Consider the following 25472-nt stretch of genomic DNA (forward strand, 5'->3'; position numbering starts at 1 on the left):
CGCAAATAGAGTGGTAGACGGTTGGAACAAGTTAAGTGAGAAGGTGGTGGAGGCCAAGACCGTCAGTAGTTTCAAAGCGTTATATGACAAAGAGTGCTGGGAAGACGGGACACCACGAGCGTAGCTCTCATCCTGTAACTACACTTAGGTAATTACACTTAGGTAATTACCTGTTGACGGACGGTTGAGAGGCAGGACCAAGGAGCCAGAGCTCAACCCCCACAAGCACAACTAGGTGAGGACATATTGTAAAAGCACAAGCCGCCGACTAGTGGCAAAGAGCACTACGCCGGCCAGGCAAAGAAGGCACAAAACTGCATCAAAAGGCCCACCTCGACAGCAAAACCACAAAGTCCCAGCACAACCACAACATGTGCCAAGACCCAAAAAGCTCAGTCTGCAAGCCAGGAAGACCCCGGAACCCCAAAAGGCAGAACCGGGTCACACGAGGAAACAAAGTCCCCTGAACCCACAAAAGGGGGCCCAAGAGGAAGAAACCTCCAGAACGAAACCAAGGAACCCAAAGGAACCCAGAATCGAACCAGGGGGAGCCCAAACCACCACATTTGCCGGCGGAGAACACCACTAAAAAGCAAAGCACAGACCCCAGCAGAACGCCCTGGGAAAACGGTCCCAACAGACCGAAAACCGAGGGGCAAGGTGTGGGAGCAAGCATACCAGCCAGGGGCACTGAGCCTAAACCCAGAGGCTCAGACCCAAAATCAACACCCAAACGTTCCCAGAGGAACAGGCAACGGCAAGAAAACACCAGAAAAACAAAGAAACGACAACAGGAGAACAAAAAACCCTGCAAAATTTTTGAAAACTCACCAGAGACGCTCGCTCGCACACCCAGACGCATGTAAACAAACCGCAACGCCGCCCTGGTGGCCACGCCGGGAAACCGGCAGACGAAAATGGCCGCCAGCAGGGGCTGTGACTGACGCTTAATACACAAAAACACGCCAGCAAATGTGGGAAGCTAGCAGACTGGAAGGGCGAAAAACGCCGCCCAACAGCAGAAAAACCCCTGAAGGGGCAAAACCGCCCCAGAACTGCTAGCAGGCAACCCCCACAGCCCCGGGAACCAACAACAGAGGCCCCGGGGCAGAGCCGTCCTCCAAGCCCTCCGCCCTTAAAGAAAAGCAAGAGCCCATGGGAAAGGCAACAAGAAAGGGCCGCTGGTAAGACCCAGAAGCCTTGGCAGGAGGCACAGGCTCAAACCTCCGTCCCCAACCCGAACGGGGCATCCCCCGAAAACCGCCCAAGTCTCTGCCGCAACTGAACCCCGCCCCGACCCCGAAACCCGCAGACGGTCCGGAGCCGGGAACATGGAGAGAAAGGGGCGAGCAGCACCTAACCAAACGGGGCGGCCACGGGGCATTCGAGTGGGAAACCAACCTAGCATGTTGCAGCAACCTAACCTAGCTTGCAACACGGATGCCGCCTGTACTCTGAACAGTAATAACATCAGGAGAGTACTGGAGAACAAGCAGAGAATCACTCGCAAGACTCCGGGTCAAGGTGTCAGTGACCCAACAGGCAGCATGACGGAGGTAAAAATGGCGACTGTCACCCGGAGACAAGGGAACAGCAACCAACGATCCCGTTCAAGACGGGTTGGAACCCGGAAGACACATTCAACGGTCCCCCGAGCCCAGACAGGGGTTTCCAGGGCCCGTAGGGTAACAACTACGGGAAGCCCGGGCAAGGTGTTGCTAACCGGTTAAGAAACCCAAACATAACAAAAGGGTAGATTATAGCACTGAAAACCCCTGAGACGTGTACAAGCACGGGGGCCTAGCAGAGGGCCGCCAAACACTACCAGTGGAACTACAACCACCTTAGGCAGACCCCCACCAGGCAAGAAAATGAAAAACAAAAGAAAAACCCCGCAAAAGTACACCGTCTCCAGAGGCAACAGAAACCGGCCGCCGCGTAGGTGGCAGGCTGCGCAACACCTTGACGCCCTAACCAGCACAATACCAATATCTACCCAGGGCCAAACAAGGGCCCCAAGCCCCAGCTGGCCCCAAGGGCGAGGCAAATGCCGAGCAGCAAGAACCTCTACGGGAATGGTTCCCGAACGCCCCAGGGAAGATAACCCTGTTACGCAAGGGCAGTACTCACAGGGCGCTTAGGGAAGTCAGCCACTAAGCACATGCAGCCCCGGCACTGATGAAGTACTCCTGGCCACCGCACACCACAACACACGGCAGTGAACGCCACACAAGGCAAACACCGCCTAGGAAACTGAGGCCAGAGAAGCGTCAATCCCGGTTGACATTAGCGAACGAACTGGAGCTTGGCAGCCGGCGCGGTAGGTCCGGGGCTCCCCCCTCCCCCTCCCGGGGTGGGGAGGGCTGCGCGGACGATCGGCGCGGCAGTAAAGTGTGATGTTTGCTTGTTTGCTTGTTTCCTTGGGATTGTAGGGAGTTTTCTACCTCTCTGTTCGGTTTTTGTTGTAGTTTCTTACCATGTGGGGTTTGTTTTGTTACGCCTACCTTTCTGGGTGCCTAACCCCGGTCGATGGCAGATAAGGAAAACCCCCAACCATATGGGGTTTTCCAGGGCCATTGCTCCCTGAAACCTCTCTGAAGGGGCCAGGTTCTGGCGCTGGTCCCTGGTAGGTCTGAACTCCTTAGCTAATGTCCCGGTCTAACATAACATACATTAGCCCGATAAGCTCCAGGGAGCCGTAGGGGCTCCCCACAGAAAACAAGAAAGGACAAAACAACATGATCAAAAAGGGACGACAACCTACAAAGAGAAAGGAAATGGCATAAAGAATGCCATGAGACTTCATACTGTCGCTGAGAGGAAGACCGCAGGTTGGACACCATCAGAGAAGCCAGAGAAGTGGGACACCCTGAGTACACTAGTACACCTGGCCAACACCCAAACAAATAAGAGGCACAATCCCACGGTAAAATCCAGACAGGAGAACAAGGCCAGCGATTATGTCCGCTCTATAAGACATCAGTCGATGAACTACCAGTGTCAGCGCTTGGCCGCCAGGGCGGGGCCCCCTCCACCCGTCTCCCTCTGAGGAGGGGGGGGGTCGCTAACTAGCAGGTGCTAGTTAGCGAACGCTAACTCGTTTTATTTTTGAGTGGATATTAGCTTGTTTGTTGTTTCCTCTTTGGGGGAGTTCTTGAGTTCTATTCGGTCTTGGGTTGCAATGTTTTACCAATTAGGGTTTGTAATGGTCCTCCTACCTTTCTGGGTGATAATCCTAGTCAATGGTAGGTATGACTATATTCACATAAAGTTGAGTGTTTCATATGCCATTGCTCCCTTCGCCTCTCTGAGGGAACCAGATTCTGGTGTGTGGTTCCTGGTAGGCAGAGAACTCCAATTAACTGATGCTCTAGACTAATGTAATGGATATTAGACTGTTAGCTTCAGGAAGATGTACGGGCTCCCCCCAGAAAAGAGGTAAATAATTTTTTTAGCTGGACACAGAAAAAGTATACATAAATTTTACTATGAAATTTATACAAAAAGCCTAGTGTCGCCTGGTGTACAAAACCCTAGACAATAACATACCATCAATTCTACCAAACTTTAAGATCAAAGCCAGGTTATTCTTTTTAAGTACAGAAAGGGGCTCATGTAACTTGGGACACTTTACTGAATGTTTCATCATAGTCATGAACTTAGAAAACCTGATGAAACATTGAATAACTAAATTTTTCCAAAATGGTAATAAATCTCACTTAGAACAAAACACTGATCTATAAACTTAGCAACAGCTAAAACTTTTTTATTTATTTAAGCATTTTAATGTGATTAAGATGGCTGGAATATGGTGTTAGATCTTACTGCACTTTGCATAAACTAACTATAAAGTAAATAACTTACCTCCAGCCATCCAGGTTGTCTCATATATAGAAACTTTTTATAGTCATCCATCCACACTTCTGCCACACGACGATAGTTCTACAAAGTGAGGGACAGTTTAATATTTGTTGAACTGGAAACTCATGCATAGTTAGATCATTATCATTACCCTCTTTCCCCACCCTCATAGGGTAGGTATCAGTCCAGCAATGATAGCAGAGCAATATATAAAAATAGGTTTAAAGATATATAAATATACATGCTTCCAATCACTATAGTACATAAGAACATCAATATAACCAACATGTATACATTCTGTAAATGTTACTGGAAGCAAAAAAAAGTGAGAAAATAAGAAAAAAATTAAAAACCAGCATTGAATGTAATGAAACGCTAGTTTCTGGGTGAGACCCGGAGGCTCCCTGGAGCTATACCGGGCTGATGTGTATATATTAGACCGTGGTAACAGTCAATTGAAGGAGTTCTAGGCCTACCGAGAACCAGAGCCAGAACCTGGCCCCCTCAAGAGAGGCACGAGGAGCAATGGCCTAAAGACACCCCGTGTAATTAGAAGCAGTCTTTGTCTGCCATCTACCAGGTCAGACCCCCAGAAGGGTAGGAATTCCAAAACAAACAACTGCTGATCAAATAATTTGCAAACCGAAAGCCGAACTAGCAACAGAACTCCCCAATCAAAACCAAGGAAACTAGTATGACGTCACCACAAGCGCAGCGCATCCGCGCATGCACATAAGGGGTATAACTGGGTGACCCTTCACAGTGTTCAAGGGAGAACTTGACAAACATCTCCAAAGGATACCTGATCAACCAGGCTGTGACTCATACGTCAGGCTGTGAGCAGCCACGTCAGGCTGTGAGCAGCCACGTCCAACAGCCTTGTTGACCAGTCCAGCAACGAGGAGGCCTGGTCGACGACCGGGCTGCGGGGTCGCTGAGCACCGGAATCACCTCAAGGTAACCTCATGGTAGGTATCCATCTGCACAACTCCTCCCCTACCCGGGAGGGGGACGGAGAGGTCCCAGACCTCCACGCCGGCAACTCCGGGAGCCTCCGGGTCTCACCCCATTAATGGTATTTCATTGCATTCAACGCTGGTTTTCTGTGGAGAGCACCTTCGGCTCCCCTGAGCTACCTAACCAAAGATAAAGAAAAAGAGGGACTTACCCGGGAGGCAGTCGTCACTTGCTCGTCAACTCGAAGTCGAGATAACTGGCTGCAACCTGCGACCCAAGGCTACACACGTCCGAGAAGGGCCAAGAACATTAATGAGATACCATGCGACCAGGACCCTGTTTGACCTCTAAAAGCCTCATGCCCGAATATCAGCCCAGAACATATTCCTGAAAACAGCAGCCAAAGCCGCGAACTTATGAACCTCGTGGACACAGGGATAGACCGCAGGATGGTTGGACCAAATAATCCTGCAGAAGGCCATGGGAGACCCACGCCCTGGAACAGGAAAGAAGGGAAACCGGGTCCACCCAAAGCTCGTCCCCTGGCACGGAGGCCGTGGTGCGCATATAACGACGAAGAGCTGCAACCGGACACAAAACATAATGCACCCCCGGCCAAACCAACCAAGCATCAACAACCCAAGGACCCCTTCGGAAAGCAGCAGACGCATTCTTCGCCAGAAAAGAAGGAGAAGGCTGCAAACAAATGAAATGACCACCAGGACTGAAAAAGTAGAAACCCCTGCGCTGGAGGAGAGAGCATGAAGCTCCCAGACCCGACTCCGAGAGGCCAATGCCAACAGGAAAAGAGCCTGAGAAAAACAGTCCTGAACCGAGGGAGCCACCACAAACCGAGGAGAAGAGAGAAAAGAGAGCATCCGGTCCAATGACCAGGACGGCTCAGGCGGCGCATGAGCAGGCCGGAGGTGAAACAACGCCCCGAGAAAGCTTGCGGAACGGAGCAGAAGTGACATTCACCCTGAAGGCAAGCTGCAGCAGCTCCGCCAGCGCCGCATGATACAAGGCGACAGTATTTGGCATGAGATGACGGTCCTGAAACAAACAAGAGAGAGAAAGGACAAAACAACCCGATCAGAAATCGAAGACAACCTACGAAGAGACAAAAAATGCTGAAAGAACCTCCAGGAAATTTCATACTGCCATCTAGACAAAACTCGCAGATGGGACACCATCAACGAAGCCACCTGATCACCACACAAGTGGTGATACACCCACGTCAAAACCGTCCATTCCATGGAAAGGGGAATGAACCGAGACAGGCCATCTGCCAGGACGTTTGATATCCCCTGAACATGAACCGCCAGGAGAGCCAAACCCCGAGAACTCAGCAGACAAGTCACCCAAAGCAACCAGCCCCAAAAAAACCAAGGACCGCATCGAACCCCCGCGGTTCAGGCAATGAACTACTGGGGAGCAGACCGAATGGAGCCGGATCGTTGCTCCTCGAATGACCTGAATCCTCTGAAGCGAATGCCACACCGCCGCAAACTCCCACCCCGTGCTGTGAGCTCGACGGAAGGACAGACCGCACCGACCTTGGCCAGTCTGGTGAACACTTGTCACAAAACTCTAGCCAAGAGACGAGGCATCCGTGAACACATCGAGCGAGGGCTCGAGGAGGCACCACAGCACAGAACCCCGAAAAACCTGCAGAGGAAGCCGGTGATGCAGCAGCCAACGCAAGGCTCCTGGGTTCCGAACCCACCGATCGCGAGAGCCGCGGAAGGGATGACCCCGAAGAAACCAGAACATCCGCCGAAACCAGATCCAACCCCGAAGGGTAGGACAGCACAGCGAAGTTCAGGCTCCCACACAGCTGCTTGAACAAGCGACGTGTGACCCAGGTGCCCTCCAAAAACAGCTGGAGGCGGGTCCGCAGCCACAACAGCGTCGCAGGAGGAAGAGACAAGGAAGCGGTCCGAGAGTCCCACACAAGACCCAGCCAAGTCCGAACCTGAGAGGGAACCAAATGGGACTTCCTCCAGTTCACCAAGAACCTGAATCCGGTGAGCTGGGAAAGAACCAAATCCTTGGCAAGCAGACAAGCGGACTGGCTGGGAACCCACACCAGCCAGTCATCGAGGTAAGGCAGAACCCGAACCCCTAAAAGACGCAAATGGGTCACCATGACCCAGGTAAGGCGTGTGAACACTCGAGGAGCCAGATCCAAGCCGAATGGAAGGCAACAAAAGCGGTAAGCTTGTCGGCCTACGACAAAACCGAGCCAGTCCCTGAACCGTGGATGAATCGGGACGTGCCAATACACGTCCTGGAGGTCCAGACACACCATCCAGGCACCCGGCACCAAAAGCAGCCGGACCTGAGACAGTGTGGTCATTCGAAGGGAGGGGCAAAAGACCCAGGGATTCAGATGAGACAAGTCCAGTATGAATCGCAGATCTGCACAGTCCCGTTTCGGAACTGAAAACAGGCGGGATACCCACCTGAGGGACGTTCTCATTTCGACCACACCCAAGCAAACCCACTCCCGATGACCTAACAGAACACAGGAGAAGAGGCCTACCCTGTCAGCCCTGATCCCCCCGAAGAAAGGGGAGCAACTCAACGCCACCACAGGCCAGAGGAAACGACCTGAAATTGAAATGCCCACGAATCGTGGGACCAGGCAAGAGCAAACAGAGCGAGCCTTCCCCCTATTGCCCCGTCAATGGGGCGACCCGCGAAAGAGCTGACGACCTCCCTACGAGAGCCTGACTGACGCTCAAAAGTGATCACTGCGCTGACCAGACGCCGACGGCTCCAGAGTAGGTGCCGGCCCCAAATCTGGCACTACTGGCTTACGACAACCAAAGGAACCCCAAGACTTAACTCAACCCTTCCAGGCAGGACCACCACAGCCCCCCCGGAGAACCAACAAGTTCGACATAGGCCGGCAACTAGACAGAGCCGCTTGCAGAAAATGAACCACCGCAGATTCTGCAAACAATTACGGACAAAAAGGGGATGAAAATCTAAGAGCCAGGGCCCAAGCCGATTCCAAAGAGTGGACGAGCACCGCCTGTCGTCACGCGAGATGAGAAGCAAAGATCAGGGACACTGCCTCCCTCAGAATCAGCACAAACAACTTCAACAAGGCAGCCGACACCCAAGCTGCTGAAGCAAACACACCGGACATCGGCCTAGATCCCAGTTCCTGCACATCCTCACCGAGCCAGTCCGAAGACAGCTCCAGTAGAGAAAAGAAACGCAAGACCGAAACCAAATGCCCTCGGGTTGCTCAAATCCTCGGCCACCAGGGACGCCAGAAGGGAGGGAACCTGCACATGAAGCTGAATCTGACCGACATCACGAGGAAGGACGGGGGTGAACAAGCACGGATTGAGGTGCTCACATTTGCCCCCTAAGTAAACCTGAACAACCGTAGTCATTTTCTGCCATTCAAGCGCACGGGTCTGACAGAACGAATGCCACGCCCCCAATGAAAAGAATGTGCAGTCCGCCAACCAGGAAGACTCCAGCACCTCGTAATGCATCCAGATAGAAAATGAGGAGCCAAACTCGAAAGAAGAAGGATCCATTACCGAGGCGTAATCCGGGTCTCGCAAGAGGTAAGCTGCAAGGGCTTCCCGCTCCACCTTTGATGTGATGCGGGAAGGCAAAAACCTCTAGAAGGGAACCGGGGAACCCAAGGGAACCTGGAACCGAACCTGGGGAGGAATCGCATCCATATCAAACTTGTACAGGGAGGGGGGGACAGGAAAACCCCTCCCCCTGTAACAACAAGCCCCGTGCCGAGGGTACCAACACCCAAGCGGGGTCAAACGGGGCCCAAGCACCCCAAGTCAACTCCTCCTCAGCCCCGGGAACCTCCACGTCAGGACCTGGGGCCAAGCTGTCCTCCAAACCCTCTGCCTCTGGAGAAAAGGCAGAGTCCGCCGGAAAAGCCGGGATGAAGGGGGCCCGCTGGCACGACCCAAGGGCTCCAGCAGGAGAAACAGGCTCGAATTCCTCCGTCACCGATCTGGAAGGGGCATTCCCCAAAGCCGCCTGAGACTCCTCACCAGGCAAACCCTGCCCCGACTCTGAAACCCTCAGACGTTTGGGAGCCGGGAGCAGGGGGGAGGGACAGCAGGATGAATCAGAGCAGGGGAAGGACTAAGGGGTGCAGATGAAACCAAAGTCAAGGCGACTAACACCCTCAAGTCCGGGTCCCTATAACCAAAATGGGGCAGCTGTGGGGCATCCGGAAAGGCAACCAACCTTGCGCGTTGCAGCAACCTAAACCTTGCATGCAGTGCCAAAGCTGCTTGCACCTGAATATCAATCTCATTGGACTGGGTGAATTGGAGTACAAACAAGGAACACCACTCGCAGGACTCCAGGTCAAAGGCGTCATTGACCCAACAAGCAACATGGCGGAGACAAAGACAGTGATTGTCACCCTGAGTCAAGGGGACAGAGCAACCTTCAAACTCGCACAAGGCGAGGTGGGACTCTGAGGTCTCTTCCATCGGACCACTGAGCCCCCAAGGGGGTTTCCAGGGCCCTTAGGCTGACTGCTAAGGGAAGCCCAGATGAGGTACTGCTAACCAGGGTTAGCAAGCAAACAAACTACAGTGGCACCTCGACTTACGATTGCCCCTACTTACGATAATTTCGAGTTACGATGTAAATTTCATCGAAAAATGCGACTCGACATCCAATGGTGTTGTCGACTTACGATATTTGTTGGTACACGTTCGGGTCGACCAAGCGTGTGGTTCCCGGTCATGCGGCCGACCTGCCTCAGTTTACTACAGTTGCCCGCTTAGTGACGATCACGCCTATAAGAAATTTTGCTTTTGTGGTGATTTTTTGCATTTTGAACATTAAAGTAATTATTATATATCACGCCATGAGTCCCAGGAAAGCAGTGGTAAGGCTCAACATATAAGATCCCATGTAAGGATGACCATAGAGCAGAAACAAGAGATCATTCGTAAATATGAAGATGGTGTGTGGGTTGTTGGACTGGCTAGGCAGTACAACAAATCTCAGTCAACGATATCCATCATACTGGCTAAGGAAAAAGGACATTATGGGTGCTAAAGTGATGCTTTATTACAGACAAATGTTAAAACGAAGGGGAAAAACAAATGTCTCTTGACAAATTTGTAGTGAGACAAACAAGCACTGAACCACAACCAGGTCCTAGTGGTATTCAGGCAAAACGTAGGAGAGAGAAAACATCACTGCCTGATGTTATAATGGAAGGGGACTCCCCTCCTCCCCCCTCATCACCATCTTCCATATGCCATCAAGACCCCTCCATAAAGGTAAGATAAACGTAGGTACTGTATTGTAGTTAGAAAAAAAACATTGTATTCAGTAAAAAATGTATTTGTATGTTAATATTTTGGAGGGTGGGGAATGGATTAATTCAAATCCCCTTATTTCTTATGGGAAAAATCGCTTCGACTTACGATATTTCGACTTACGATCCGTCTCTGGGAACAGATTAGCATCGTAAGTCGCGTAAGTCGAGGCCCCATTGTATAAGCTGAACCCCTGCGACGTGTGCAAGAACAGGGACCTAGTGGAGGGCCACCAAAATCCTACAAGTGGTCCTACTGCCACACCAGGCAGACCCCCGCCAGGCAAAACTAAACAAAAATAAAAGAAAAACCCAGCAAAAGCACAACGTCTCCAGGGGAACAGAACCGGTTGCTATGCGTATATCAGACAGCTGCACAGTACCTTGCGCCCCTGCCAGCAACGAAACTACCTGCTACCCAAGGGAAAACAGGAACAAGAACCACCCTAGCTGAACCCCAAGGGCGGGCAATCACCGAGAAGCAACAGAACCAAGCGGAGGTAGTTCCCGAATGGCTCAGGGAAGATAACCCTGAAGCCGCAAGGGCAGTACTTACAGGGCACCTAGGGAAGGTGGCGCTAGGTGCATGCAGCCCCCAGTACTCTTGTGTTACTCCTGGCTCGCATGATACCAAAACTGAACACCACCACCACACTGCAGCACTTCTCAAAGGATGGAGCCAGAGTCGATCAACTGTTCACCCTCACAACAACCTGTGAACTGAGGAGAGTTGCTGGCGTGGAGGTCTGGGACCCCCCTGTCCCCCTCCTGGGGAGGGGGGGGGTGTGCAGACAGATGTGCGGCATTTGTGGTGACGTCATACTAGTTTTCTTGGTTTTGATTGGGGCGTTCTGTTGCTAGTTCTGCTTTTGGTTTGCAAATTATTTGATCAGCAGTAATTTGTTTTGGAATTCTTACCTTTCTGGGTGCCTGACCTGGTAGATGGCAGACAATGACTGTTCCCAATTACATGGGGGGTGTCTTTAGGCCATTGCTCCTCGTGCCTCTCTTGAGGGGGGCCAGGTTCTGGCTCTGGTCCCCGGCAGGCCTAGAATTCCTTTGACTGACTGTTGCCACGGTCTAATATATACACATCAGTCCGGTATAGCTCCGGGGAGCCGAAGGGCTCTCCACAGAAAAGAGTATATACTGTACTGCATTTTTCTGCGTTTAACTTACCCTAGCTATAAAGTTGTCTTTTCGAGGGTTTGGGAAAGGGGCAAATTTGCGATATATATGTCCAATCCTGGAGCATGGAGCATCAACCATAGTGCCATGGCACTGCCATACTTTGAAAGACAACTCGTACTGTTCTCCTCCCCAAATGTCCAGACCTGGGTCATACCCACCCAGTTCCCAAAAGAACTTGGAGCTTATTGCAAACAATCCACCAGCCATGACTGGACTCCTGTTGAAGTAAAAAATAATTTGACTTATACTGTATATTTTTATAAACAATATATTCAACCAACATATCTTCCTGTTTACTTTTGAGACCACATAGTCCATTAAATTTCTATATCTTTGGTGTCTTCCTCTTTCATGAAGATCACTTTCTTGAGAATGTAACTTCGTGTAGTCTTAACCATATATTTTAACCATACTGTACCTACTAATCTTTGTCAAATTTTCTTACAATGTACCTGATTACATTTCTTAATTTTGCTAGAAATTATGCACCTACTTAAATTATGCACCTACTTAAAATTATTTGTTAGATTAAAAAGGACCTGCCCGACATAGAATGCGTGTTAGTGGCTTTACAAGAATGTAAAAACATCAGTGCTTTGTACTCTCATAAACCCAATGTACCTTCTTGTATATATATAAATAAATAATTTAATAAATAAATAAATAAAAAATAAAAAATAACTAATAAAGAAAAAACAAACTATTTTTAGTCATTAACAGCTTTCAGAGGATCACTCACAACATATGTGAAGCAGGCACTATGTAAATCAGCCCAGAAATAAAATTGAACAAAAGAATAAAAATCACTGTAAAATAAAACTGACTGAAAAATATTTAATGAGAAAACTGAAATTAAGAAGAGATCTTTCAGTATCTTTAATTACCATTTACAATGCTTTACCCCTTTTGTCTAGTCGTTAGATGAATTTGTATAACATGCTCAGATGCTCTTAAGTACTACTAGAGCTTATAACAATAAGATATTGTACTACAGTTTACTTAATGTGAATTAGCACATACTTTATCAGTAATTTATGAACTTTGTTGATTCAAGCATCACAACAGTCTGGAATCTGTCACTTGTTTTTTTCCTCGTTGCTTTCATCCTTTATATGTTTTGCCTTGAGAATGACTTCAGACTGTGTACTATGGAGGAATTATGAATGAGGATGTGGGAATGAATGAATGAATGAATGAATGAATGAATGAATGAATGAATGGAGGCCCAGAACTTAGTAAATTAGGTTACAGGAATGTAAAATAATGATAAAGCATTCCAACACAATGAAAGAAGCAATCCATTCTGACTCACAATATGCAAATTTGACACACTACAGTACTTACTATGGAACATAATAAAATTGTAATTACAGTACTTGAGCATAGTTACATAATGAGAGTCATGCTTGTGGTGATATTTCTGAATTGTGTATTTCTGGGAATATACTTATTGCTGTCTCTGAAAGCACAGATATAAAATGATTTATAAAAACATACTTGAAGGGTTCAGGCATGTTAGCCTCATCCTCTGGCAACACTGGCAATCTCTTGTAGTAAAATTCCCAGTCAAAGGCACCGCGACGTCCTTCATCCTGAGCCCGGTACTCAAATGTTTCAAAATCAACCACATCGATGAAAGGACAAACTGCAGTCTTATAATTATTTGCAATTGGTTCTGAAAAAAAAACAGTGTTGAATGTAATGAAACGCCATTTTCTGGGTGAGCCTTGAAGGCTTCGTGAAAATATAAAACTGACATGTGCCATATTAGTTTGGTGCCATCAATCCCTCGAGTTCTATGCTGCCTGAGCCCAACAGGGTTTTCCAGGCCCATAGGGTACGTTAGCCCTACGGGAAGCCCAGGCACTAGGACCAGCTAAGCTGGTAACCCGTCTGCTGCAAGAAAACTGACACTCAGTGGTCGCCGTGAAACCCTCAGGGCAAAAGAGGAGGACCACCAACACAACTTAGGCTAGTGTAATGGGAAGCTAGGCAGACCACCTCTGCCAAGTAAGCGAGTATTCACTAAGAAAACAAGGAAAAAAAAAAAATTACCCCGAAGCAACACACACACACAAATCAACCGGTCCACAGAGAGAATCATTGGCTGCAGTGCGCCCCACCCAGCAAAAACTCACTCCCTACCCGGGACAAGACGGGAAGCCCAAGACCCCTGGCAGACCTCAAGGGTGAGAACAACACCAAGCGATGAAGCACTCAAACGGGAGTGTAATCCGAACATCTCAGGGGAAGGTAACCCTGACACACAAGGGAAGTATTTACCGAAAGTATTTTCATGCTACGTCGTTCATTTTGGTATCAAATTGTTCACAATAGAATTCTCTAAATTACTACAGTGGAATCTTGAGTGAAGAGCAGCTCCATCTACAAGCATTTCGAGTAACGAGCGAGCCACTCACCAAAAAGTTGTCTCGATTGATGAGCTTTCGTTCGATTAAACGAAAAAACCACATGGTGCTCCCTAACGTTCTCACAAATTCTCAGACGCCTCCGACAACAGTGTTCTAGTTGTATCGCTCAGGACAAGCATCCCTCTTCATATATTTGTACTTTTTTTTTTAACTTGAAAAACCAGAGAATCAAAATTAATTTTAAAATTGAATGTTGAAAACTTTAGATTTTCAATTCAGAATAAAACATATGAACTATCATTAATTGTTCATTTAATGTTATTATTCTCTCTGAATAGCATATGATCTTCATTTTCATTTAATGAGAATATAGGTTTTTAGTATAGTTTACTGTAAAAAAGATCGTCAATAGGACATTTGAAATATGCGGCAAATTTAGACCAAAAAAAATTATAACTCCAAATATATAAAGTTTGTAAAAAATCCATTCTGATGTGATTGTAGAACAGACAGCAGAGCACACAATACATCAAAATAGTGACAATCAGTTTTAATAACTGAAATTTTAGAAGCCACTCAAAGTTGAAACTCTGGTTTCTGAGTTAATTGAAGTTCAAGTTATCAACAATGAATAAAGGTAGTTTTAATTCGTTAATTTAATTGTATGTTTTAATAAAAATTGTTTGGCATTCATACTCGAATATGTGAAAGTTGTAGGTCAATATGTGTTGAAATGAAGTCAAGAAAAAATAACTACCAAAAAACACAAAATATAGGGATAATTATAATAAATATAATGATTTAGGGGTATATTTAAGATATCTTTTATATAAGTGAAAAAGCCCTAATATAGTCCCTAATCATCAAAACAACCTAAAGAGACAAAGAAAATAGAGTTTGAAATCAGAGAAAAATCAGCCACAAAAAATTAAAAGTACCAAGTTTTGCTAATTGTGACTGACTTATTTGTTGACCAATTTCATTCTATCTTCACATAGTTATGAAAACATATGCATTCTCCAAGATGTAAAAGTTAAAACAAAATCAGATAATAAACAAAGGAGAAAAAACAAGCGTTGAATGTAATGAAACGCCATTTTCTGGGTGAGACCCAGAGGCTCCCTGGAGCTTTACCAGGCTGATATGCTAATGTCAGACTTTGGCATCAGTCATGTGTATGGAGTTCTAGGGCCTACCAGGGACCACGGCCAGAACCGGGCCCCCTCAGAGAGGCAAGGGGAGCAATGGCCTATAGAAGCCCCCGTGTGGTTGGAAGCATTCTATGTCTGCCATCGACCGGAACAGGCACCTAGAAAGGTAAGCGCCTCAAAACAAACCCCTATTCTGGTTAAAATTGCTACCAAAAACCGAACTAGTGGATAGAACTCCCCAACCAAAAACAAGCAAACTAGTGTGACGTCACACACCGCCGCGCCGCTGTCTGCGCAGCTCCGCCCTCCCCAGGAGGGGGAAGGGGGAGCCCCAGACCCCCCGCGCCGGCTACCCACACCTCAGTTCTTGAGGCTGGATGTCAAAAACGCGAAAAATCGCCGACCGGAGGAAAGGAGGGATGCCAGGGAGCCTCCGGGACTCACCCAGAAAATGGCGTTTCATTACATTCAACGTTGGTTTTCTGGGGGGAGCCCCGTCGGCTCCCCGGAGCTAACTACCCACAGACAGAAAAAAGAGGGACTCACCCGGGACGCGGTCGTCGCTCACTCCTCAACTCGAAGCCGAGACAACTGGCTGCAACCGCCGACCCAAAGCAACACAGGCCCAACGAGGCCCAGGGACATTCACAAGGTAACGAGCAGCCAGAACCCTGTTCGACCGCCCGAATATCAGACCAAGACATATTCCCAAAGACGGCAGCAAGAGCCGCGAACTTACGAACGTCATGGGCACGGGGATAGACCGCAGGCTGGCTGGACGTAATAACCCTGCGGACAACCTGAGAGACCCGAACCCGCGAACAGGGAAGAAGGGAAACCGGATCAACCCACAGCGCGTCCCCGGACACAGAAGCTGTGGCACGCAAATAACGGCGAAGCGCCGCAACCGGACACAAAACATGATGCACCCCCGGCCTGACCAACCAAGCATCAACCACCCATGGACCCCTCCAGAACGCAGCAGTCTCATTCTTCGCCAGAAAAGAAGGAGACGGCTGCAAATGAACAAAACAATCACCATGACCAAAAGAGTGACCACCACGACCTGGCACGACCTGCGCCAGGGGAGAGCATGAAGCTCCCCTACCCGACCCCCAGAGGCCAAAGCCAACAAGAAAAGTGCCTTGGAAAAACAATCCTGGACCGAAGGGGCCACAACGAAACGAGGAGATGAAAGGAAAGCGAGCACTCTGTCCAAAGACCAGGACGGCTCAGGCGACGCATGAGCAGGCCGGAGGTGAAACAATGCACGAGACAGCTTGCGAAACGGCGCAGACGTAACATCGATACCGAAAGCAAGCTGAAGCGGCTCTGCCAGCGCCGCACGATACGAAGCGACAGTGTTAGGCATAAGATGACGGTCCTGAAACAACCACGAGAGGAAGGACAAGACCACCCGAACAGACAAGGAACTAACACGACGAAGACACAAAAAAGAAACGGAAGGACCGCCAGGAAACTTCATACTGCCGCCAAGAAGAAGCCCTCAGGTGGGACACCAACAAGGATGCCACCTGATCACCATAGAGATGATGATAGACTCGAGTCAAAAAAACCATACGCGAAGACTCGAGGAGAAGATCGAACCAGCCACGTGACGTACCGGCCCGATCTGCTGAAAGAGGCGGAGCCGCGGGAAAACCCTCGGGTTCGGACACCGAGCAACCAGCGCCTGAAACCAAGGCTGGGCCGGCCACCAAGGGGCCAGAAAAACAACTCTCCCCTGGTAAGTCTGTAAGCGAGTCAGGACCTGGAGCAACAGCCGAACCGGGGGAAAGAGGTACAGGAACCCCCACCTCGACCAGTCTAGCCGAAAAGCATCGACCCCGACGGCCTCGCAATCGGGGAAGGGTGCCGCATAAACGGGAAGACGCCGCGACCACGCCGACGCGAAGAGGTCCACTTCGGGGCGCCCGAACGTCTGGCAAAGCCAACGGAAGGACTCGTCGTCGACCGTCCACTCCGTGGAGAGGGGAACGAAGCGAGACAGGGCGTCGGCCAAGACGTTGGACACGCTCCGTACGTGAACCGCCAGGAGAGCCAAACCCCGAGAACTCAGCAGACGAGTCACCCGAAGCGACCAACCCCAAAGAGACAAGGACCGCATTGAACCCCCGCGGTTCACGCAATGAACCACTGGAGAGCAGTCCGAATGGAGCCGAATCGTCGATCCGCGGGCCACCCGAATCCTCCCCAGAGCAAACCACACTGCCGCGAACTCCCGCACCGTGCTGTGAGCTCGACAGAAGGACGGATCCCAACGCCCCTGGCCGGGCTGGTGAGCACTGGTCACAAAACCCCAGCCGAGAGACGACGCATCCGTGTACACATCGAGCGAGGGCTCGGGTAGGCGCCAAGGCACTGAACCCCGAAAAACCCGAAGAGGAAGCCAGTGACGCAGCAACCGACGCAAGGCCCCTGGGGGTCGAACTCTGCGATCGCGAGAGAGGCGGAAGGGGGAACCCCGAAGGAACCAGAACAGCCGTCGAAGCCAAACCCGACCCGGCGGGTAGACCACCATCGCGAAGTTCAGGCTCCCGCACAGCCCCTCGAGCAACCGCCGGGTGACCCGAGGGCCTTCCAGAAACAGCCGAAGGCGGGACCGCAGCCGCAGGAGAGACTCCGGAGGGAGAGACAAGGAGGCGGTTCGAGAATCCCAAACGAGACCCAGCCAAGTCCGAACCTGAGAGGGAACCAGATGGGACTTCCTCCAGTTCACCAAGAACCCGAACTCGGCGAGCTGGGAAAGAACCAAATCCCTGGCTAGCAAGCAAGCTGACTGGCTGGGAGCCCAAACCAGCCAGTCGTCGAGGTAGGCCAACACCCGAACACCTAGGAGACGCAAACGAGCCACCACAGCCCGTGTAAGGCGCGTGAACATGCGAGGTGCCAGGTTCAACCCGAACGGGAGACAACGAAAGCGGTAACTCAGGCGCCCCACAACAAAAACGAGCCAGTCCCTGAACCGCGGATGAATCGGGACATGCCAATAAGCGTCCCGGAGGTCCAGGGGCACCATCCAAGCTCCTGGCTCAAAGAGGAGCCGAACCTGAGACAGCGTAGTCATCCGAAAGGAGGGGCAATGAACCCAGGGGTTCAGACGGGACAAGTCCAGAATGAACCGCAGGTCCGCGCAGTCCCGTTTCAGAACCGGAAACAGACGGGAAACCCATCTGAGGGACGATGTCGTTTCGACGACGCCCAAGCGTACCCACTCCAAGACAACTCGACAGAGCGCAGGGGAAGAAACCTGCCCTGCCAGCCCCGACCCCCCAAAGGGGGGAGGGGCCACCCAACGCCACCGCAGGCCGCGAGACACGACCCGAAAGGCCCACGAATCGTGGGACCAGGCGCGGGCGAACAGTGCAAGCCGCCCCCCCCATCGCCCCGTCAAGGGGGCAAACCGCGAAAGGGCCGGCGACCCTTACGAGACCCAGAACCCCGCACAGCGCGAACACCGCGCCGACCAGATGAGGGAGGGTCCGCAGGAGGAGCCAACCCCGAACCTGACACCAGAGGCCTACCACGACGAGAGGAACCCCGAGCCCTGGCACGACCTTTCCGGGAAGACCCACCCCGGGACCCCCGGAAAACCAACAAGTCCGACATCGGACGACAAGCCGCCGACGCACCCTGAATAAACTGCGCCATGGCCGACTCCTCAAACAGGAGAGGACAAAAAGGGGAAGAACGCCTAAGAGCCAGAGCCCAAGCAGATTCCACGGAGGAACCCAGCACCGCCTGCCGACATGCGAGACGGGAAGCATAAAACAGGGAAACCGCATCCCGCAAAATCGGCGTGAACAGCTTCAACAAGGCAGCCGACGAACGCGCAGCCGAGGACAAGGTGCCGGACCCCGGGACGGACCCAAGCGTCCCCACATCCTCCACGAGCCAATCCGAAGACAGCTCCAGGAGGGAAAAGAACCGCAACGCCGAAGCCAAAAGGCCCCGGGCGCGCAAGTCCTCCGCAACGAGCGCCGCCGAAAGGGAGGGAACCTGCACATGGAGCTGAATAACGCCCACATCGCGGGGAAGGGCAGGGGCAAACAAGCACTCATTCAGGTACTCAAGTTCGCCCCCCAGGAAAACCTGAAGCACCGTGGAAACTTCCCGCCACTCCAGCGTGCGGGAACGACAGAAGGAATGCCAGGAATCCAGAATAAACAAGGGGTAGTCTGCTAGCCAGGACGACTCCGGAACCTCGTAACGGAGCCAGAAAGGGAACGAAGTCCCAAACCTGAACGTGGATGGATCCATTTCCGAGGCATAATCCGGGTCACGCAGGAGGTAAGCTGCAAAGGCCGCTCGCACCACACCAGGTTGGATGCGATAAGCCGAAAACCTCCGGAAGGACGGAACCGACGTACCCGGGGGAACACGTAACCGAACCCGGGGAGGGGCCGACACCAAATCCAACTCGTACGCAGAGGGGGGAAAAGAAAACCCCACTCCTTGTAACAATAAGCCCCGCTCAGTGGGAAGAAAAACCCAGGCAGGGTCCAGCGGGGCCCAAGGCCCCCAAGTCAGCCCCTCCCCAGCCTCGAGGTCCTTCACCACAGGACCCGAGGTCGAGTCCTCTCCCCAAGCCCCGAACCCACAAGACAAGGATGGAGCAGCCGGAAAAGCTGGAGGAAGGGGGGCCCACTGGTCAGACGCTGAAGCTTCGGCCGGGAGACAAGACTCGAATGCCTCTGCCGCCCCCCCGGAAGGGGCACCCCCCGAAGCTGCCCGAGTCTTGAGATCAAGTAACCCCTGCTCCGACCCCGAAACCTTCAGACGCTTCGGGGCCGGAAGCAGGGGCGGGGGACCAGAACGAACAGAAGGGGAAGGACGAGGAGGTGTGGACTGAACCAGGATCGAAGCGACCCCCACCCCCAAGTCCGGGTCTCGAAAAGCAAAGCGGGGCAGCCCCGGGGCATCCGGGGAAGCAACCAACCGAGCGCGTTGCAACAGACGAAACCTAGACTGCAACGCACGCGCCGCCTGTACCCGAATAGAATCATCAGAGGATTGGGTAAATTGAGTCACAAGCAAGCAGCAACACTCACAGGACTCAGGGTCGAAAGTATCACCGACCCAACAGGCAGCGTGGCAGAGGTAAAAACAATGAGGGCAACCCTCAAACTCGCACACAGCGAGTGGGGACTCCGGGGTCACATCCATCGGACCCACGCGCCCCCTAGGGGATTCCCAGGGTCCTGAGCGTTTACTTTAAGAGGACTCGCGCTCAGGTAGTCCCAGGCAGGGTGCTGCAAACTAGCACCCAAAACTACCAAGCAAACTTCTAAAGCTGAACCCCAGGGACGTGTACTCTCACGGGGACCTAGCAGGGGGCGCCACCGAGGAGAACAGTGGAAGGGCAAAAACAAACTGAATTAAATGACAGAACCCCCCACCAGGCAAAAACAAAAACAAAACCCCGCAAGAGGACAGCGAACCCCAAGGAACAGAGCCGGCCGCGATGTCGGGAAATACAAGCTGAGCAGCACCCTGCGCCCCTAACAGTGCAAACTGCCTCTTACCTGCCGGTAACAAGGGAGAACAGAACACCCAAGAGCCCAACAGGCGGCCGAAAAACCGAAAGGTAAAACGGACCAGCAGAGGCAGACCCCGAGGAGCCTGTGGAAGGTGGCCCCAAGCCCCAAGGGCAGTACTTACAGGGCACCTAGGGAAGGCAGCCCTAGGCGCATGCAGCCCAAGTACTGAAGATAACTCCTGGCTCTCGCACCCACAAAACCAACACCACACGCAAAGCACAGTGCAGTAGCGACACCGGAGCCAGAGCACACGACCATTGCCTATAGCATCAGCCTCAAGAACTGAGGTGTGGGTAGCCGGCGCAGGGGGTCTGGGGCTTCCCCTTCCCCCTCCCGCGGAGGGGGGAGCTGCGCAGACAGCGGCGCGGCGGAGTGTGATGTCACACTAGTTTGCTTGTTTTCGGTTGGGGAGTTCTATCCACTAGTTTAGTTTTTGGTAGCAATTTTAACCAGAATAGGGGTTTGTTTTGAGGCGCTTACCTTTCTGGGTGCCTGTTCCGGTCGATGGCAGACATAGAATGCTTCCTACCACACGGGGGCTTCTATAGGCCATTGCTCCCCTTGCCTCTCTGAGGGGGCCCGGTTCTGGCCGTGGTCCCCGGTAGGCCTAAGAACTCCATACACATGACTGATGCCAAAGTCTGACATTAGCATATCAGCCTGGGATAGCTCCGGGGAGCCGACGGGGCTCCTCCCAGAAAAAAAAAAATTCCCTTAAAAAATTATTTTTGGGACATTGATGAAAGCAACATATATTAATATTGGACAATGTATTTATATGATATATAACAAAATAGATCATACTGTATTAACATACTTATTCATTATGTTTTGTGTCATTATGTATTACTCGGCAATGATATAAAAGGCACCAACTGCATATCCACTTTGTGGACACTTCTTACTACTATTTTTCTTCTTTGAGCATAGGACAGGTGCTTGCATTTCTTTATTACAGTACTGCATAATCCTTCAGTTACAATTAACAATAAACCAATATTGGTTACAATAAACCAGTCTCCGTGGTGCAGTGGTAGGATACTCGCCTGGCGTTCCGCGAGCGCTTTGTCATGGGTTCGTATCCTGGCCGGGGAGGATTTACTGGGCACGAATCCTTAACTGTAGCCTCTGTTTAACTCAATAGTAAAATGAGTACTTAGTTGTAACAACGATTCTTCGTGGCGGGGATCATATTCCAGGGACCTGCCCGAAACGCTACACGTACTGGTGGCTGTACAAGAATGTAACAACTCTTGTATATATCTAAAAAAAAAAAAAAAAAAAAACCAGCGTTGAATGTAATGAAACGCCATTTTCTGGGTGAGCCCCGGAGGCTCCCTGGAGCTTATCGGGCTAATGTGTGTTATGTTAGACCGGGACATTAGCTAAGGAGTTCAGACCTACCAGGGACCAGCGCCAGAACCTGGCCCCTTCAGAGAGGTTTCAGGGAGCAATGGCCCTGGAAAACCCCATATGGTTGGGGGTTTTCCTTATCTGCCATCGACCGGGGTTAGGCACCCAGAAAGGTAGGCGTAACAAAACAAACCCCACATGGTAAGAAACTACAACAAAAACCGAACAGAGAGGTAGAAAACTCCCTACAATCCCAAGGAAACAAGCAAACAAGCAAACATCACACTTTACTGCCGCGCCGATCGTCCGCGCAGCCCTCCCCACCCCGGGAGGGGGAGGGGGGAGCCCCGGACCTACCGCGCCGGCTGCCAAGCTCCAGTTCGGAAGCTAAGCTTCAACCAACGCGAAAAAACCGCCGACCGGTGGGAGGGAGGGTTTCCAGGGAGCCTCCGGGGCTCACCCAGAAAATGGCGTTTCATTACATTCAACGCTGGTTTTCTGTGGGGAGCCCCTACGGCTCCCTGGAGCTTCATACCCAAAGAGAAGGAAAAGAAAGGGCTAACCCGGGAGGCGGCCGCCACAAACTCTGCAACGCAAAGCCAAGACAACCGGTCGCAAACCTGCGACCCAAGGCAACAAGAACGCCCAAGAACAGACGCACACATGGATGGGCGGCCAAAAACCTGTGCGACCCACAATTCCCTGCGCCCGAAATGAGCCCGAGACGTCACCAACACAGCAGCAATTGCTGCAAACGTCTGAACAGCACGGGCGCAAAGACAGACCACAGTAAGAAGGAAAACACTGCGGACAACCCGGGAGACCCGAGCCCTGAAAACAGGGAACGAAGGAACCGGATCAACCACAGCGCATCCCCAGGCACGGTACGCCGGCAACAGCAAAAAACACAACTGGACAACACAGGACGCACCCCCCGGCCAAACCAAACAAGTACCAATACCCCAAGAACCCCTCCGGAAAGCAGCCGTCTCGACCGTCGCCAGGACAGAGAAAGGCTGCACACCAATAAAGCTACCACCAGTACCAAAGAGGAGGAAACTGAAACCGAAGGGGCTACCACAAACTGAGGGGAAGAGAAGAAGGCACCCGGAACAAGGACCAGGATGGCTCAGGCGACTCATGAGCAGGCCGGAGGGGAAACAAAACACGAGAAGACGTAATAAACGTCATACAGTCTCCAAGACGAAGCTCACTGGTGGGACACCGTCAACAAAGCCACCTGAACACCATAGAGATGGCGATACCTGCGTCAAAATACCAGACGCGAAGAGCCAAAGAGAAGGCCGAACCAGTCACGGACAGGACCGATTCGGCCTGCTGAAAGAGGCGAAGCCTCAGGAAAAACGCCCCGGGTACGGACACCTATCAAGCAGCGTCTGAAAAGAAGGCCGGGCCGGCCACAGTGGAACCATAAGGACTGTTCTCGTGGGAATGGGCTGCAACTGAGCCAGAACCCGAAGCAACAGCTGGACCGGGAGAAGAGGTACAGGTACCCCCCACCTCGACCAGGCCTGCCGAAAGCCTCCACCGTGAAGTCCTCGCAGGTGGGAAGGGCGCCACAAAACGGGCGACGCCTAGACCACGCCGACCCGAAGACGTCCATGGCCAGGAGTCCATAAGCCCAACAGAGCCAACAAAACGAATCGGCGACGACTGGCCAACCCACGAAGAGGAATGAACCGAGACAGCTGTCCACCAGGACGCAGGACACACCCCGGACACGAACCACACGGTTAACCAAACCCCCTGTGGTTCCGGCAAGAACCACCAGAGAACAGTCCAAACAGAGCTGAATGATAGAGTACCTAGTGACCCAAACCCTTCGAAGCGCAAACCAGACAGCCATGAACACCTGAACCGGGCTGTGAGCCCGACGGACAGACAGACTCCATCAACCTCGGCCGACCTGGTGAGCACTGGTCACAAAGCCCCAGCCGAGAGACGACCCGTCCGTGAACACATCGAGCGAAGGCTCGGGGAGCCGCCAAGGCACGGAACCCCGAAAACCCCAAAGAGGAAGCTGGTGACGCAGCACCAACACCAGATCCCCAGAGGAACCCAAGGAATGCAAGAGGCGGAAGTGGAGTCTCCGTAGGAACCAACCGACGCCGGAGCCAAACCCGACTCCGCGGGCAGACAAGCACGCCGAAGTGCAAACTCCCGCACAACCGCCCAAGCAACCGCTGAGCAACCCGGGACCCCCTCCTGAACAGCCAAAGGCGGGACCACAGCCACAGTAACACTTCTGGAGGGAAGACAATGAGGGGCCCAAGAGCCTGAACAAGGCCCAGGTCCGAACCCGGGACGGAAACAGAAGGTAAAACCTCCAGATCACCAGGAAACCAAACCCAGCGATCTGGAAAGAACCATCCCCTGGCGAGCAGACAAGCGGACTGACTGGGAGCCCACTCCAGCCAGTCGTCGAGGTAGGCCAGACACCGAATCTCAGACGCAGACAGGGCACTAAGATCTGGTAAAGATGCAAAGAGTATACAAAGTGCCCTTCACAAAATAGGGAATGCAATAAAAACAGCAAACCTGAAGCCCCACCACCAAAGCATTGTATGACAATCATATGAAGACATATGACATATGACAATCATTATATGACAATATGACAATTATAATCAAAGCATTATATGACAAAGAGTGCTGGGAAGACGGGACACCACGAGAGTAGCTCTCATCCTGTAACTACACTTAGGTAAGTACACATAGGTAATTACCAACCGTGCTAGCCCCAGAAAAACTGGAGAGGAACGTGCCAAGAAGTGACCTGGAGGTCCAGGTCCACCATCCATGCACCCGGCCCTAACAGAATCCGAACAGGAGACAACAGTCCTCCGAGCAGGGCAGAGGATCCAGGGCGCAGACGGAAGTAGTCCAGAAGAACTGCAGACTGGAAAAGCTCATGACTGCAAAGAGCAGACGGGAAAAGCTCATGACTGCAAAGAGCAGACGGGAAGCCCAGAAGGATGGGGCGGATCGACCACGCCCCACGCACCCACGAAGAGGAAATGACGAAGCGCAGGGAAGAAGCCCACCCCGCCAGCTCTGAACCCCCCCCAAGGGGGAGAAGCCGTCCTCCGACGCCAGCAGAGGCCGGAAGACAACCCAAAGCGCCCACCAACAGCGGGACCAAGCGAGAGGCAACAGAGCAAGCTGCTCCCCCAGCGCCCAGTCAACAGAGAAGGGAACAGAATCCCTTCAGAAAGAAAAAGTACACTACCGAAGTCATGAGGAGAGACTACGGGAACGAAACCACACTTCGCTGGAAGAGGAAGTGAGGGGAGACCTGATCACCACATACAAGATACCCAAGGGAATCGACAGGGTTGAGAAGGACAGGATATGTAACACAATGGGCACACGCACTAGGGGACACAGGTGGAAACTGAGTACCCAAAAGAGCCACAGATAGAATTAGTTTTTTTTTTTTTTTTTTTTTTTTTTTTTTTTTTTTTTTTGAGTGTCAGAATGGGAACGGGAAAGCACTAAGAAGTAATGTGGCGACTCCTCACACAAGTAACGAGGCTGACCCCCAAACAATGTCACATGTAGACATGACAGAGCCCAAGAGGCACAGGAACCGATACACCTATAGGTAATTAGGTAATTAGGTAATTACACTTAGGTAATTACCTGTTGACGGACGGTTGAGAGGCAGGAC

General features: G+C 51.6%; 1 protein-coding gene across 4 annotated transcripts in view; it reads right to left on the minus strand.

Moving 5' to 3' along the window:
- The window catches only part of LOC123769464 (N-acetylgalactosaminyltransferase 6), a 182835-nt gene that overhangs the window by 59995 nt on the left and 97368 nt on the right, over nucleotides 1-25472 (minus strand). For all 4 annotated transcript variants that reach the window (XM_069308803.1, XM_069308804.1, XM_069308805.1 and 1 more), the window contains exons 7-9: nucleotides 12842-13019; nucleotides 11333-11561; nucleotides 3865-3942 (exon numbers count right to left, since the gene is read on the minus strand). In XM_069308803.1, coding sequence (XP_069164904.1) covers nucleotides 3865-3942; nucleotides 11333-11561; nucleotides 12842-13019 — 485 coding nt within the window. The remainder of the gene's footprint in view (nucleotides 1-3864; nucleotides 3943-11332; nucleotides 11562-12841; nucleotides 13020-25472) is intronic.

Source organism: Procambarus clarkii, chromosome 63 (assembly GCF_040958095.1).
Source record: "Procambarus clarkii isolate CNS0578487 chromosome 63, FALCON_Pclarkii_2.0, whole genome shotgun sequence".
Lineage (NCBI taxonomy): Eukaryota > Metazoa > Arthropoda > Malacostraca > Decapoda > Cambaridae > Procambarus > Procambarus clarkii.